At 40.3% G+C, this 17,936-nt stretch overlaps 1 protein-coding gene across 2 annotated transcripts; it reads right to left on the bottom strand.

Moving 5' to 3' along the window:
• Window positions 1–5,002: 5,002 nt before the first annotated feature.
• On the bottom strand, window positions 5,003–12,031 carry LOC100822459 (UBX domain-containing protein 1). 2 transcript variants are annotated; one of them, XM_003574951.4, is made up of 12 exons: window positions 11,640–12,011; window positions 11,362–11,509; window positions 11,182–11,277; window positions 10,239–10,315; window positions 9,598–9,677; window positions 9,196–9,256; window positions 8,012–8,079; window positions 7,836–7,917; window positions 7,210–7,296; window positions 6,807–6,884; window positions 5,425–5,544; window positions 5,003–5,334 (listed from the first exon to the last, which is right to left on the bottom strand). In XM_003574951.4, exons 1-12 carry the CDS (start codon window positions 11,805–11,807, stop codon window positions 5,161–5,163), a joined length of 1,239 nt encoding a protein of 412 aa, XP_003574999.1. In that variant the 5' UTR covers window positions 11,808–12,011; the 3' UTR covers window positions 5,003–5,160. The 2 variants fall into 2 exon arrangements, with proteins under 2 accessions (XP_003574999.1, XP_024317884.1); XM_024462116.1 differs by lacking the exons at window positions 5,003–5,334; window positions 5,425–5,544 and adding an exon at window positions 6,337–6,459 and having other exon boundaries at window positions 11,640–12,031.
• Window positions 12,032–17,936: the final 5,905 nt, after the last annotated feature.

Raw genomic sequence — 17,936 nt, 5'->3', positions numbered from 1 at the left:
CATACTTATTTGATATTTTAGATATTAACACATTTTTCTATAAACCGTTAAACTTTAACTTTTTTATTCAGGACAAAACCAGACTTCTTATATTTAGAAACGGAAGTAACTACTCCCTCCGACCCATATTACTTGTCACAAATTTTGTACAAAGTTGCACTAAATTAACGACAAGTAATATGGGTCGGACAGAGTAGTAATAAGTCTAATGATATCAATTTCATTTCATTAAACTATATATTTGATAAAGTAATTCTTGTTCAAATGTTTATGTTAACGAAATTTCTTGAAAGGTACCTTATACTACACTAGAATGGAGGGAGTACGTCCCAATAGAGATTGTAGCATTTAAATGAAATTGTGGCTGAGCTATATTGAACTTGATTCTCAGAGATTAGACGTGTAAGAACTGCTGCTCGACGTTGTTAATGTTCATCTGGAGAAATATTTTAGGCATGTTGGCACCATGACTCGGACTAGTTTCCTTTTTTCTTGAACTAGTATATCTTTACTATTCTTTAGATGAGAGTTGGTGCTCATGGTGGTTCACCCACACCTTTAACATCTTTTTTTTTCCCATCTCAACAATATCCTAACAAAGATAGCTAACTAAGTGAAAGGGCATTTTGATCCCTAATGAGTTTTGGTGCTAATGTCAACATGACTTGTGGACTAATCGTGCGTCAAGTGTTTCATATTTGATAACTTGTGTTGTGACACGATTCATCGCCCTCAAAAAGAAAAGAAGCGTATAAGGATTTACGGCTTTTTATTTTATTGAGTCGTAGAAAAATCTGTACTATAAAGAGGGAGTCAATTTGGGAAAGCTTTGGGTGAATCAACTTCACGTACACAAATCTATTAGATTGCACCCATATAAAGCCTAAACCCAGTTTTGAGTTGAGAATTGCTTTAATCCTGCTAAGTCTGTCAGACAATTTAAGTTTTAGCCGGTACTACCGCCTAATTAAGAGGAGGTTCCGGTGGTCGGAACTTCTGCTGGAATCTTGCTGCGTATAGCGGTAGGAGGCCGGTAGCAGGGCAGAAGTTCTACCCCCTAGAACTTCTGGTCTGCCTCCGTCCTGATACTGGTCAAACTGAAATTAGTCATAATGGTTAGATTTTGAAGGGCTATAAAAGGGGCTTCATCCCCAACAGGTCTCTGATCCTGAGCTCAACCAGTTCATCCCATTTCTCTCAATCAAGAACACCAAGAGCTTCAAATCTCGGAATCTCTCTCCCTAGTGCATCCCCCAAGCCAATACTTTGAGTAAGGGTTGAGAAGAGCTCGGTCTAGGGTTTCACCAAATCAAAAGTTGATTCCCCTCGTTTTTCTTGGTGGATTTTGTTACTCTTGTGATTTTGGGATCCCTAACCGGAAGGTGACTCTTCAAGGCCTCCAATCTTGTAAGGAGGTGCTTGGGGATTTGGGAAGGAGCCTCTAATTAAGTGGTGGATTTGTGTCTTTCTCCTTGTTTGTAAAGGTTCGGCGTTCGCCTTCAAGGAAGCCATTAGTGGAGCTCACCTCGCTTTTGTGGTGTTGTGAGAGGAGAATATAGTGAGTCTTTGTGACGCCTCTACCTTTGTGGTAGAGCACTCCTCCAAACGGAGACGTACACCTCCCCAAAAAGTGGAACTCCGGAGTAAATCTTTATCTTTCGTGTGGTATCATTCTTGCCCCTTAGTTACTTGTTTTACTTCATTTTCTATCTTTTTCTTCGGCTAGTGCTTCGGCTATTGCACTTCATACTAGGGTTGCATTCACTTTAGAGAATCTAGTGAGCCTTAGGTTTAAGTGCTTTGTATCTTTTAAGAAAAGAAAAGAAAAATAAATAAATTTGTTAGTCGCCTATTAACCCCCCCCCCCCCCATCTGGCCGACCATACCGATCTTTCACTAAGTCATAACAAAACAATGTTCATATGCAACAAGCATGTACAATGAGATGACCTTAACCTTCTTTTAACCATTCAACATAGAATGATGTAAGTATTTTCTTGTGTCTAAGAGATGATCTTCTCAGAAGAAGGATAAAGAAAAATCTTTTCATCGTACTCGATTTCACATTTTTCATGCATTAATTGCAAGATATGAACTAAAAGGTAACATATTATACAACGTGTTTTTGTCTTCTTTTAAATGACATGGAACGCATGAAAGACGAAGACATCCTTATCTACCTGCTACATACCCTTAGCTAACTAACTACTTTCCTAAAAACAATAATAGAATATGTATCACTACTGAGCTTTGATCCGATGGTGTTGTCTTGATACATTCAGTTATACATTCTTCATCCATCAGGGACTGTGGGCATTTTGCTAGTAGGATTTAGAAACACAATACAAAAACAGATGCTCACACTTACGCTCACAAGTCACACCCAAGAACACATGCTCACCCTACTCCTATGGGCATCTTTAGAGACTGAGCCGACACATCTTAAGTTTGACGAAGTCACCACATACGTTTTGTTGTTGGCAGGTACGCCACCTCATCGGTTAAATCCTGAGGCACCCATGCCAAATCTAAGAGTTGAATCTGGATGGTCTAGTTCCACCTGTCAGTATGCAAATATGCATATGAAATTGGAGACATGACAAAACTATTCTGAGAATTCAACAAATATCTTCATGGTGAAGAAATGATGGATCTTGGGCTTTTTTTATTTGGACGAGTGCAGTAGCATTGCTTTGTACTCCCTTCTTTTCACAAAGGTTGGCGTATTTTGTTTCGTTAAGACAAACTTTTGATTAAGAATTACTTTATTAATATGTAAGTTATATGATATGAAATCATGATCATTAGCAAGAACTTTTAAAGACGAATCTATTGATATAGATTTCATGTATGAAAAAACACATATCAATAGAGTTTTCATAGGTCAAAATCTTGTCTTAACGAAACAAAATACGTCAACCTTTATGAAATGGAGGGAGTATTACTTAAGGTTGGGTTTTATAGATTATACGTGAGTAGGTACTCCAGAATGATACATGATAGACATCCCATCGACAAGATCTTTCTAGGATAGACGAAAGTGAAACAAAAAACAAAGAGGGTGTCCAACTGTTTTTAGGGTTCAAATATTTCCTTATAAACTTGATTGCACACATTGACTTAGGCCTCTCCCAATGTTTCTGTATGGTGTCGTCTATTCATCCATATCAATATTTTATTTATGTGGCATGTAGCTAATGATGGAAGATGGGGATACCTTCTCTTAGGATAGATATTATCTCTTCGCGTTAAACCAACACAAATATATACCATATTTCTCATAAATCTACTAAATGTTGATTATTTGAAGTACTACCTCCGTTCCTAAATTTTTTAGTTACAATACTAATTCAGTTTCTCAAAAAATGACACCTACAAATTTCAAGGCTTAAATTTTACCAGCAATTACACAGGTTACGTGCTAAACATTTACATCATTAGCGTTTGAAAAAAAAAATCTGATAAAATCTATAACACATAACCCACACATGACACATTATTAGTATAATTGATGACCAAAATTAAATATTGAAATGCGGGACACTATTTTTCTAGAAACAGATGGAATAGCAGACAATTCGTTGGAAATGTTGTATCTCAACAGTATTAGTCATGCACTAAAATACAAAGAAACAATTTGGGAGAGGTCTTAGCCACCCGATGCATCTAGGGACATTAACGAAAATAACTCTTTACATATTTGCCTATTGGGCTTATCATAAATGTTGAAAACCTGTTCGCAAAAAAAAAATGTTGAAGACCATACGCTTCTTCCACCCACGTACTGGTGCACGTGATTGATATGCGCAAATGCATCTTCCTTCCCCGGATACTCAAAGTTAGTGACAGGTCAGGTCAAGTCAGTTCTTAATTCATTTTAATATGTATCCTGTACAGTACGTAAAACCCAATGTCGTTGCGGATCATACGCATGTGTTGTTGAAAAGTTGAACTGTGGCGATTAATGGGTTTTACTCCTCTTGTTTGGATTGGATTCAACAGCCATGGCCTGAATAAATTTAGAGCACATGATCGATGTCACATGTCGTCCACTTGCTGGGTGGCTTATTGTCAGTCATCAGTGGTTGGTTTGGCAACAACCACAAGAGACCATGCTAGCCAGGCTGCTCAGCACAGTAACATCCAACTACAGGAACCACCAAGTCGCTGTTCCTTTCTTCTTTGTTATACTAATTGATCAAATTGTCACGTGTTAATAACACTATACTCAAACACGCTCGCACGGAGAAAACAAAACCATGTAAAACCTCGGAACTCAACTCCCAACCTCTCGCTCGCCGGCAAAGAACAGGGGAGGGAAAGCGGTGTTGTTTTGCTTTATTTTATTTCCAAGTGGGACCTACTTTTTAGGTAATTTGGCACCGCTACGCCGTAGAGAAAATTCTCAAATGACACCGGTGCCAAATTAGGATTACATGGCAGATTTGGTTTTGGTTAGTTACGCAAATTTATAAGAAGTGTGGACTATATAAAAAGACAAATCAATGGCTATATATATGTGTTCTCCATTTCTTTCCAGGTATTCTATACGTTTCAACTGGTATAGGCCTGGCAGTGTCCTACTGAGTTGCTCAAAGCAAACACAAGATTATGTGAACGAAAATCATCCCCCTTTTACCAGTTCAAACAATTGCTACTGCGTGCATGCACCTTGTCTATCAGTGAATTTTATCCTCCATGAGATATTGTAGCAGATCAATCGACCAGTTGACTCCTGCATACGTAATAGCAATCACAACGTGATGAAAATGATGTTGTCAGTCAAGGTCGCTAGTAGAAAAAGGGAACATGCAGAAATTGCATCACTGGAATGCTTCACTTCACTTCACAAGATCGTGCGATGCTGAATTCTGGAAGCTGAAGTCAACCTGGCCGGGTGCACCGTACGGAGCAACCATATTTTCCAAACTGGAAAGAGACAGCAACCAGAACTCTTCACACACCGGATCAGTTTGGCCATCAGAAGTAAACAAGCCGACAGTTAAACAAAAATCCCATGCATTGGAAGATTCCTTAGCAAGATAGGATAACAAATATATCTGCAAATTCTTCCAAGTTCATTCCAACTTGTAAAATCTGACTATATTCATGTGAACGCTATTGCGCCTTAAATATACAATGAAATTTATTTTATTGTATTCAAAGGACTCCAAAGAAGGGATTGGTGATGGCAGAGTTCAGCTCTGCTCCGGCAGTATTCAGGATGGCCTTGTCAACCTTGTCCCTTGCCAGAAACAAGAACTCGTTGTCTTCCAGTTTCTCAAATCCGCACAGCTCAAGGAACTGTATCCCCCCAAGATTTCCAACCCTCTCCTGTAAGGTTTAGAAACAGATCTTCAATACCAGGTTCTTCAGCATGTTAACAACAGATCATTTTACCAATTTTTGGAATAACAAACTCACCTGAAATGTAGCATTGCTGAGTCTGATCTTCCTGTATTTCTCCTCGTCAGGGTTTTTAACTACGTTTCCTATGTAGGTAAGGAGTGTTTGAAAAGCCCTCTTTACTTTAGCATCCTCCTCCTATTGCAACATTAGTCTCGTGGTTAGGTAAATATGGTCTAAATATATAATAGTAGCTGCAGCTCATTTTAGGCAAGTTATGCAAAATCAGCATCAGATAATTACTCCCTCCGATCCATAATAAGTGTCTCAGATTTTGTACTAACTTAGTGCAAAGTTGTGCCAAGTCTGAGACACTTATTATGGATCGGAGGGAGTACTACATTAAGGCATGTGAATATACTAGACTATATTGCATAACATATGAGCACGACGCTGATTGGGGTATTACTAAATCATATAAAGGATCAAAATCAAAAAAGGACTATAGGAACCTAAACTGTTCAAGTCTTCACTAAAAAGACAGGGTCCATGCAAGAGATATCATAGTCTTCACTAAAAAGACTGAGTCCAGTTCACAAATAAGTGTAGTGTTTTGGACATTGACACGGTCTTCAAGATATAGCTTTGACCACTAATCCGAAATACTTTTCGAGTAAAATCTATACATATAATTTCCAAGTTTTCAGTCCAAATATTTAAAATACTATTGATGATCAAAGTTTTAAAAGTTTGACTTTAGTGCCCTCCGGCCGGAATTACTTGTGTCAGATATAGTACAAAAGTCCAGCCGGAGGGAGTACAAAAATCACTTATTTTGTGAACTTACGGGAGTACTATGGTATGCATATACATTGAGAGAAAAATATGCCCTCTGATTTCTGATCTTATGCTTGGTGGATAAAAAAGTCACACCAAGCATCGACACAAGGCAGAAATAAAGCAATGTAAATTAGAAGACCCAACTGTGCTAAGCCTATTTTCTCATCAATTTTGTAATAACGGGTAGTTTCTCTTTAATGTGGGTTCAGGTTTCATTAACTTCTGAATCCAACTCTTCATGTTTGTCTTTTTTCTCAAAGAAGGTAATGAAACCTGAAGGACATACACCTTTTGTTACCTTTCTTCTATAAGTGATACATCTAGTTGAGATATATAATGCAGAAGGAACACATGTTTTTGGTCATCTAGCCAAATACTGTCACAGGGTAAATCATAGCACGAACCCAACTCCTTACTTTTGTCAGAGGGCACATAACACCACAAGGAAACGTGATGGTTCCGAACCTCATAAACCGTCATTCACATATATTCAGGGAGCAAGTTTATGTGTCAAACTGCTCCATTTGGTATTCAATATAGTTCACATCAAATGAACAGATTTCTGAGGCAATCTGAGTAACACAAAGAGAAGAGTTGAGAAGAAATTTAACACTTCATACCTTATTCTGCTGCTTAATATTTCGTAAGCAATCCCTCATCCTGTCTGCCTTTGTGGCTGGTCTGACAGGTAATGCACTCTGAAATTTTTTAGATCAAAACTCAGTAATAAATAGCAAATAATAAAACATTTATTATCAACATAATATGGATTTGTATTTTCTGCCTCCCACGGTTCTGAAGGGCCCTGCACAAGCTGCCCGATCAGAAATCAGCTAGGATTGACGTGGAAGAGAAGTTATGTATTTGTTGTGCAAAGTACAAAAAAATTGTGCCCACATACATCTCACGCATTAGATTCTGGAAAGGCAACTCAGGTGCTAAAAGAAGTACACTGTCATGTTTAAACTGGCAATTAAATCTGGATCAACAAGTTAACAGCTTATGATGGCAAGGAAGAAATACCTTCTTCTCTTCAACAGGTGGTGGTGGGCTTGGTTTGGATGCAGCTGGGTCTTCAGCCGGCAATCCAAGCTTTCTTCTTCGTTCAGCCTGAGGATCAAAATAAGTGAGAACATTTTAAGGCCTAATTACTATATGTACTTGGAAACTTACATAACATTGCAGTCAGTAGGATATCTCCAGGTTCCAGGAATGTAAATCATTCCAAGTGTGTTTGAATGGTGGCCAAAACCTACCCTACCAAATTTTCGGTCCTGACCGACGAAAATCAGTCATTGTTTGGACAGTTGCCAATGTTTTGGCAAGCCAATCCTTTTGGCCCAACCTAGTAAATTAATTTGAATGGTGGCCAAAACCTTGCCTACCAAATTTTTCATTGTGACCGAAAATCAGCCATTGTTTGGACAGTCTTCAAGTTGTCAATCCTCTCAGCCAAACCTAGTTAATTAATTTTTTGGGGCAACATTGGCCAAGTCATGGGCAGGATATTTGTTAGTGCAAACTCAGGCACAAACCAAACAAACACTCCGATCCTATGAGAAATAGGAAAAAACTAGTACCACTCAAACCAAAGTACTCCGTATTAATTTAAGAAGATTCCCTGATATTGTGATGGGAAAACAAGAAACCTTGTCCTCTTCAAGTTTCTGGCGGATCTTTTCTCTAGCCCTTTTCTCTTCCTCTTTCTCAAGCCTTCTCAATTCTATCATGCTGCCGACCATGAGGAAACAATTAGTCAAACGGGATAGAGAACATGATATTACTGGTGTAAGTATAGTAAAATAAATTGAAACGAACAACCAACCGTTTCCTTTCATTTGCCTCCTCCATTCTTTTGGCTTCAAGAAGCTCTTTACCAATTCGTATACGTTCCTACAAAAAGCCTGACACGTGATCCAAAATACTAAAAAATAACTTAAAAAATGTATGCCAGTTCGTACAAAAAGCCTGACACGTGATCCAAAATACTAAAAAATAACTTAAAAAATGTATGCCAGTTCGTACAAAAAGCCTGACACGTGATCCAAAATACAAAAAAATACCTTAAAAAATGTATGCCAGATACAAAGTTTAGAAATAATACTGGTAATGCTACTTTCTAATGTTGAGCCAAAGTGCAACCCGTAAATGATGAGATGACATCACATATAACTTGAGTAAAATGCATCTGAAGTCCTAATAGTATATCCAGGATGTCAAGATAGTCCTAATAGTATAAAAATGCATATTTGGGTCCCAAAAACTACGAGTCCTATCCGGACCAAATCAGCGGTGACTTACCCACGTGGCAGGTTGATCATTGCCACGTAGGCTGAGGATCAACACATGCAAGTTGACCATTTGCCTATGTGGCAGCAGTCAACCCACCACTCAGGCAAGTCAACACGGATAAACTCGGCGGCTAAATCATAGAACTAGTATCGAGATAACACGGATAAAATTCTAAGCGTATCAGGAGCACTCATCAGTATGCTCAAATAAACAATAGTATAGCTTGTACGTGTAATGCTGAGAGCACTGACGACTAGCATAAAGGGTAAAAGGAAATGCATGTTGTACCCTAAACCTCCAACAAACAATCTGATGGGGATAATAGATAATCACATATTCAGATGATATACAAGACAATTAAAATATCCTTTAAATTACAAATAAGCTTGCTAGTGGTTAAATAAGAACAATAATAATCCATAGGAAGCTTTTGTGATGAAATATTAACATAAGGTCTAACGACTAACGAGTGTACACTGGACAGGCAAGCATCAAGCATTTTCAAGTTTGGATTATACTGTCCAAGATATAGCATGATTGAGCAATTATTAAAAATGAGAGTAAAAAAAGATTACTTGTACCAAAAAACAAGATGTGATGCAGATGTAGTCCTTACAGTTTCTGGTTAGAAAATCTATATACACTTTAAATGCATACATAGGCGTATTAGAAATCAAGAAAAAAAAAAGAGGGGTAAAATAACATGTGATACCATACCTTCTCCTTTTCTCTCTCCGTCCTTCTCTCTTCTTCTTCCTTCTTTTTACGAGCACGCTCCCTACAAATAGAGTGGATGATTTCAGTATCGGATGTCTTATGAGAAAACAATATTTCATAATAAGTTAAACATCGAGTTCAAGAATGATTGTTTTTTAAGTCCATCATTCCCCAGAGCGTATGCTAAGGGCAAACTTTAAGGGATCCATACTTGGGTTTTATAAAATGGCTCTTTATTACTAAAGTTAAAGGCAAAACAGAAAGAACACAAGTATCCAAATGTCAAGCAAAATGACTCGGAACACGGGCAAATAGACCTACAAACAGACGAAGGCATGCTATTTCTAGAGAGAATTATTCAACCAACAGCTCATGTTTCAAAAATAGTTCGTAAAAACACACCTTAGCTCCTGCGCTTTAATCTTCTTTTCCTCTGGAGTCAGAGAGGGTTTGTTAGCATCAGTGTTTGTATTGGCCGGCACCTGTGAGAGTTGAAATAAGATAAGTAACCTGCAGACATTACGCAATTGAGGCAAATACTTTTCTTGCCAAAGTGTTGGTAATATCTATCCATCCCCACTTAGTCAGGTGAGTAAGTTGGCCCTAGTTGTGCATGGGCTGTACGCATACGAAAGCAACCATCAATGCAGGAACTTTGGCAGTTAAATTTGCTATATTTCAAACCTATAATGTGCACTCAGAAAATTAAACGCATCCAATTAGAGCTATCTCTTTATACAAAATTCCTTAAACATGACATGCTTATATTGTATAGACACTTCTTGGAAAATGTATAGTAGCCTTCGTATGAATGAAAACCATTGCTTCTCAAGAACCATGGATAGCATGTACCAAAGGGCAGAGTACTACAGTATGCCACTAACTGAGATTAATTAAATATCTGTGATGAAAAGACTACCAAAGTCCAGAACAATAACTCTATGAAGCACATACTAATTGAACCAAGTTTAGCACCATCAGAATAGCAAAATGAACATAACTCTAATAACATGGAACCAAAAAAAGAAAAAAAATCATCTTACCATAGGCATTTCATCAATATCCGGATCATCCTGGTGCTCAGAAAGCCAATTAATGGCACCTTCGATGGTGCTATTACCTAAGTAAAAGTGCATGGTTCAGCAAAGTTGTACACATCACTGTCTTCTGATTTACAGTCACATGAGATGATATCACCAAATCATACAAAGTAATACTGCAGAAGACAAATTCCTACACATTGTTTATGCTGGCCCATTCAGATAATTTAGTAACTCAATCCTGCTGTCATCATTAACAGAACTTCTAGTTTAATAAAAGGGATTATAGTTTAATAAATTTGATTGTTCAGTATTACTATCCTTGTTTCACTCTTTTTTTTTATGTTATCCAATAGTTAAGCTATCTATGTTTCCTTTACCACTGTTTTGTTAGCTATCTAATCCGATATGTTTTGTTATTTAGAACCTATAATATGTTCTGTCATAACATAGTTTAGAAATATGTTCTGTCATAACGTTGTTTAGACGAAAACAAATAGACAAACACAAAAGCTTCTCGAAGCAGTTCCACTTCCACCAATGAGGCTACTAACCTACTATAAACCACTGCAATGCTACACCAAGCCTAAATTTAGACCCTTTCTGGTCAAAACTTCAAATAGTATTGCTTGGCTTTCACTTATTTGTGTTTTTAGCCAAGTAAGTAGTCCGATTATTGTATTCACATGAACGTTGTAGTTCTACACGACACTTCGAGTAAGATTGTGCTTTGTTTGGTGAGTATGAAGTAAATGATGGTATGGCATTCGATAAATCCCACCGCCAACTTGTGACAGTGCAAAAAAGGAATAAGACCTAGTAGGAAGAAAGCAGCCGGAAAAAGGCCACATAAAATTATTCTTATCATAGGCAATGTCATGTACAATGGCATTAGCAAGAGATAACATGATAGTCAAAGGGACTCGGACGCTATAATTATACATACCGGAGAAGTGAAGTGCCCTGGTCGCACGTGCCGTGGAGAACCCCATCGCTTCGAGGTCAGCAAGCATCTCCTTGTTCACCTCCGGAGCCACCATCTCTGCCAGAATCAAGCATATCCCAATTACAGACCCCAGTGTGTCACAGCTCAAAACCCTGCCTTATCTCAAACTCAAGAGCTCACCTTGCGGCTCCCCACTCCCCGATGCATCCACATCCATGGCCTCCGCGGCCGGCTTCAGCGGCGCTTCGAGATCGATGGGCTTGGCCGCCTCCATGGTCTTGTCCGTGAACTCCGCGTGACCCGTGCGCTTGGTGTGCAGGTCCACCTCCTGCGCACCAAATCAATAACCAAAACTGGATCAAGGCACCGACCAAGATGCATATGGTGGGATCAACAGAACCACCAAATCCGACATAATTTCGTCGAGAGACGAAGAGGGGGGAGGAGCGGGATCTTACGGTCTGGGAGCGGCATGGCTTGCCGCAGTCGGCGCAGATGAGGTTGAGGACTGCTTCGGTGGACTCGGCGAAGTTGGTGTGGGAGGTGGCCTCGGCGTGCGCCTGAGCCTCCTCCACGCTCCGCAGCTGCACGCCGCAGTCGCCGCACCGCAGCGACAGCCCCGCCATTGCTGGCTCGCTTCGATCGAGGGAATTTGGGGGCAAAAGAAGACGAAAGCTGCTTCCTTTCGTCGCGAGGAGGTTTAGGAGGTGTTTGGTGAGAAAGCGCAGGAGGAGACGACAGGTAAATTTATCGGGAAATTCATCAGGACGCTTTGCGCTTCCAGGCAGAACAATGCTTCGTGCAATCGTGCATACCGTGCAGCGTACCAACACGGGTTCCTAATTAGGGAGGTTCAAAAACTTCTCCGCAGAAAGAAAGAGTTCAAAAGCAAAAGAGTTCATAAACGAAGCTGAGCGTGTTCGGATTTGTCGTCTGTGATTTCATGCAATACATCGTCTAACAATATAGAGTCAAAATCCAAAACCACAGCCGAATCAATCTATCTATCTATCTATCTATCTATCTATCTATCTATCTATCTATCTATCCCTAATAATAAAAGCAGAAAGATTTCTTTCGTCGTCGTCCGCCGTGCATCAATTTTCGTGCATGTTCTGATTTTCCGTGTCTCCCTACACTCCATCAAACCTTCCTTTTCCTACTCCCACGGTGCTGCCTTCCCGGGCCGCCGCCGCCGACTCAACTAACCGCGCAGCAACTCCCTGCGGTGACCGCTCTCGATACGCGTCAGCATCGGATTGGATTATCGTGCAAGAGACGAGCAAAGGGGTCCAGCGTTGATCGGCGCTATCCATTGTTCCTCGTGCACTGCACCATCGCGTGCTCTGATGCCAGCCACGGCCGACGGACGGTGTGGATTGGGTGCCATGTCCGTGGCCGCGGCTGCTAGCATCGGTTTCGAGATCATTTTGATTGAATGTCCAATTATATTGTTATGTTTTGTATAAACATGAATTTTCCTGTGCACATGTTTAAGCGGCCGTGACAACGCACGGGCACTGTACTAGTATGCCTAAATAGATGCTTTTGTATCTTATAAGCAAAAAATTCAAAAAACACTTTTAAGCCTAACCAAACATGGCCTTAGACTAGGGAGTCAGGGACACAAGGATATGTTCCTATTTAATCTCTACGATGATTTGTTTTATAATTTTCCAACACTTACAAATACGAAATTCCTAGGCCCTAGAAAATAGGTTCTCATACTTGAATTCTAAGACTATTTTTTTTGTCACATGCATTAAATGAGTAACCCAAAATTCAAAAGTAGTATCTTTCAGATGTTAATCAGAACCGTACAATTTGTATCAATGAAGATTTCAAAGCCAACTCTAATTTGGGTAAGCCTCGTCAAAGAGACACGGATTATAACATATTACTACCTCCATTCGGGTTTATAAGACATGCACGTGTTTCAAGATTACCAATTTATAACTAAAAAAATATAAGTTATATGGCAAAATAATATATCGTTCAAAAGTTAACCAATTCAAGTCCTAAACTTGACATTGATGCTCGCATTTATTTGGATTTATTTCAGATTTTAACACTTTTAGTGGGAGTGATGTACCCGTCAACTGAAAGCATTTTTAAGCGTTTATAGGGGTGAGTGTTCGTGTGTGTTTTTAAGCGTATGTATTGTTTTTCCTTAGGAAAAAAAGTGGTCCCCGAATGGACAATGTAAATTCCAGATGAAACCGTTGATACCGCAAGGACACCCTGTCTTTAGGTTATCCTCACGAGAAATTGTGTTAAATTATTTTGGAGATACAACTATGTCAAAATCTAGTACATTTGCGTTTATTCTCCTATGATTATTTGTACCATCGATTGAGTTATAAATACAGTTTTTCTTTTCTAACTTGATGTTGTCATGTTGGGAATACAAGGGCCTCACTATATGTACTGTATGTAGTACATGTGCATTTATTCTGCTATGATTATTTGTATTATCTACCGATTTTTAAATACAGTTATTCCTTTCTAATTTAATGTTGTCATGTTGGGAATACAAGGGCCTCACCCATCTCATGCACTCAGATTGTTTTGGACACCAGGTCTAGCGGTTGTTCCCTCTTGCTCCCTCCATATCGGTATAAAGGTCCAATGTGATATTAATTTTATATTAAGAAATCAAATATTCTATTTTATAATGGCATAACTTTTGCAATCTACTACCTCCGTTTCCTAATTTTTGTCGAAATTTTACATGTATCTAGACACATTTTAGAAATAGATACATCCATTTTTTGACAAATTTGAAACAAGAATTATGAAACGGAGGGAGTACAATATAAATATTATTGGTCGTATTAGGATATAGGGATATCAGTAGGCCCTGCATACCGAAACAGAGGTAGTATAAAATAGTGTTGATGACATACCACGCAATTAGCCTATCGAAAAGTTGAAAATTTCATAACATAATACTCCGATTATTTATGTCTACCATGTCATATAATTTTAATTCCAACATCAGTCTGTAGCTGGAGATACAAAACACATACGGAGTAGAAGATTCAAAAAATGTAGTACTCCGTAGTACTGTGCTACTAGATGTTATTGTTGCTGCGTCCTGCGCTGATTTTTTTTAAATAATACGGTTTTTTTAATCATTTTCAAAAATAATACGCGTTTTTCAAAAATCTCAAAAATAATACGGTCTCGGCCTGGGCGAGGCCGAATGGGCCCAGTCGGCCTGGTCCAAGCCGATTAGACCCAGTCGGCCTCGGCCAGGCCGACTGCAGCCCGCCTGCTCAGCCAGCGGGGCCCCCGCGAGGCAGTCGGCCTGGCCTAGGCCGACTGAAGCCCAGTCGGCTTCGCCGTGGCCGACTGGCCACTCGGCCTGGCCGTGGCCAACAGGCCTCTCGTGGGCCGAGGGAATCTTCTTTTTCTCTTTTCTCCTTTTTCTCTTTCCCTTTCCTTTCCTCCCTTCCCATCGCGTGAGCCCAAGCAAACCCACCGAGCCCTCTTCTTTTTCCTGCCTGCACCTTCTATTCTTCTTCTCCTCTTCTTCTTCCTCAAAAATGCCCCCAATTTCTAGCCAAAATGAGTGAGTTTTGATCCCGTTTAACCCACAAAACTGAATCCCCTTGCTATTTAGCACCCAATGACACCTTGATCTACTCTTTTCGTTGAACATTTTGAGCTAATTTCTTGTTGCTAAGTTGGGGCAATGGTGGTGGTTTGGAGTAGTTTGGAGGTGGTGGTGGTAGTGCTCATCCGGTGACTGTGAGGCTTCTCGAGGTTGGGGTTCACACGCTTCAAGGGTAAATCCTAATCTCTCACATATTCATCCTATAATGGATATGTTTATGAGGATACGTGTGTATGTATATATAGAAGTATGTTTTAGCGTTCGGTAGTGTTCATTATTTTGGTCAATTGTTAATGTTGTATTGCTTAGTATTTGATGCATCTAAATATTATGGCCGGTAGTAATATGTTTTGATAGAATAGATTTTTTTTGATGCCGTACTGCTTAGTATTTGACGCGTATTAATATTTTTAATATGCCATACTGCATAGTATTTGACGCGTATTAATATTTTTAATATGCCATACTGCATAGTATTTGACGCGTATTAATATTTTTAATATGCCGTACTGCTTAGTATTTGATGCGTATTAATATTTTTTATATGCCGTGCTGCTTAGTATTTGTCGCGTATTAATATTTTTAATATGCCGTACTGCTTAGTATTTGACGGTCTTAATATTTTTTATATGCCGTACTGCTTAGTATTTGACGCGTCTAAACATTTTTTTTAGGCATCAGAGATGTCCGATGTAGTGAAGTTTGTTTTTTACTACGGTTCCGGTACTATCTTAACAACCGAGCATGGAGCTGATCTGAGTCAGTTTAAGTATGTGGAGTTGGATCTAACGGCCCCTCAAACATGGACGTTTAGTCAGTTGCGGGAATGGTTGGCATGATTTTTAGCGGTCAATCCTGAAACATACACCGTCCTTGTGCAAGCATTGTGGACCAAGTCAAGTTCAAATATTTTCTGGGTTTTGAGGCTGATAGACCGGACATCAAAGTGGGTGCGCTGGTTAGAAAGTTGCGAGAAAAGGGGAACTACACCTATCGCCTTAATCCAGGTTGTCGCTCATGAGACCAATCCAGCTGAAGGCGAGGATGAATCAAGTTATGACTTGTCCAATGCAAACTATGTGTCGAATGCTGGAGGTGGTGGTTATGAATCAGGCCAGAGCTCCGGGGCAGTAGGAGAGGATGAGTACACTGGCGAGGCAGATGCGGACGAAGAAGATGGTCACTTGCAGAACCAGATGGAGGATGAAGATACAGATGGTTGTAGTTCTTATGACGATGAGTCTCATGAGTCGGACGAAGAGGAGGTGCCGATTCCTGCATCATGGAATCAGCACTTCTCTTCAGCTATGACCATGAACGATGGGCACGACTCTGCATGGCAATATCATCAGAACAACATTGCGAAGGATGCCAAATTTCCTGACAAGAAACATCTGCAGGATGCCATAGTTGCTTAGGCAATGTCCGCGCAAAGGGTTTTCAAAACAACAGTCTCTTCACAAAAATATCTGACAATGGAGTGCGAACAAATAGATTGTCCCAGGAGGGTGCATGGCTATGTTCCTAAGTATGACACATATTGGGTTGTGAGTGACTTGGTGTTGCACACATGTGTCATTCCCAGTATCCCTCAAGAACATCGTAACCTCTCGTCGACGCTTCTTGCTCAGTTGCTTTATACGGAGATAGTGGAGAGCAAAGCAATGGAAGTGAAGGCCATCATGCATAAGGTCAGGTTAAGGTTTAAGTACAACATTTCGTATGGCAAGGCTTGGAGGGCTAAGCAGAGGGCTCTTGAGGAAAGATTTGGTTCGTTTTTCGACTCGTATGACTCTGTTGTCCGCCTCCTCCATACACTGCAAGCCCGTAATCCAGGCACCTATGTCGACATCCAACACTTCCTGCACCCAGAGTATCCTACTGTGAGGGTGCTGCAACGACTGTTCTTCACTTTCAGTGTGTGCGTCCAAGCTTTCCATTATTGTCGACCGGTGTTATCCGTAGATGACACTTTTCTCACTGGCAAATACAGGGGGCAGATCTTGACCGCCATTGGTCAAGACGGCAACAATCAAATCGTTCCGCTCGCATTTGCTTTCGTGGAGGGTGAGAACACTGAAAGTTGGTTATGGTTTTTCAGGCAGCTCAAGAGAGCAGTTGTGCATGATTAGCCGAATGTGTGCATCCTTCATGACAGACATGCAGGCATACTCAGTGCGATAAGGACACTGACAAAGCCTGGGCCTGATGAACAGAGTCCATGGCAGGACATGCAGAGTCGTTGGTGCATGCGGCATTTGGGGGCAACCTTCTTCTCGCAGTTCAGGAACAAGTCACTTATGAATCTATTCGAGAAATCTGCAAACAGAACCAACAATGGAAGTACACTAAGATACGTGGTTATCTTGATGAGTTCACGAAGAAACATGTTAGGGAGAGGATAACGGCACGAAACGCGGCGGTAGCAGCACATGTAGCAGCAGTGGCTGCACAGACAGCAGTTGGAATAGGACCATCTGAGGAAGAACCTGTTGGGCTTTGTGACTTGCCAGGGTTTGACCCACCCGGCACTAGGAGAAAGGTTGGGAGGAAGATTAAAAACTTTCAGCAGTGGATAGAGCACGAGTCTCTGGAGCGGTGGTCTTTGTTGCACGACACAGATGGCGCTAGGTACGGCGTCATGACTACTAACCTGGCAGAAACATACAACTTTCTCCTGAGGGGAAATAGGGCTTTACCACTTACAACCATCGTCGAGGGTATTTTCCATGGCACGGTGAAGTATTTCAGAGAAAGACGCCAGAGAGTTGAAATACAACCCAAATACACCGTACCGTGAAAAGATTATGAAGTACATGGATGAGAAGATGGAAAAATTTAGGTCTCATACTGTCGTCGCCATCGGTAATCAAGAACACAGGTTTGAGGTGCGCTTGCCAACTGATAAGTTCGGCGTTGGAAATGAATTGAGGACACAGGAGGTGAAGATTGGAAATGAAGCATGGCCAACGTGTGAGTGCACCTGCAACAAACCAAAATTGCTTCACCTTCCTTGCTCACATGTACTTGCTGCTTGCGGGCAGCTAGAGATGGACGCAATCTCATTTGTGTCTCCCTATTACCTGAAAGAGTCTGTGCTTAGCACATGGACGGGTGAGATGCTAGGGTTTCGTGC

Source organism: Brachypodium distachyon, chromosome 3 (genome assembly GCF_000005505.3).
Source record: "Brachypodium distachyon strain Bd21 chromosome 3, Brachypodium_distachyon_v3.0, whole genome shotgun sequence".
Classification (NCBI taxonomy): Eukaryota; Viridiplantae; Streptophyta; class Magnoliopsida; order Poales; family Poaceae; genus Brachypodium; species Brachypodium distachyon.
This window is presented reverse-complemented; position numbering and strand designations above follow the sequence as displayed.

Coding starts and splice junctions, on each gene's coding strand:
- LOC100822459 (XM_003574951.4), bottom strand. CDS start 11,807: ATGGCGGGGCTGTCGCTGCGGTGCGGCGACTGCGGCGTGCAGCTGCGG. Junction 11,278..11,361: donor GGGGAGTGGGGAGCCGCAAG/GTGAGCTCTTGA, acceptor TGATTCTGGCAG/AGATGGTGGCTCCGGAGGTG. Junction 7,297..7,835: donor AGAAACTTGAAGAGGACAAG/GTTTCTTGTTTT, acceptor TTTGATCCTCAG/GCTGAACGAAGAAGAAAGCT.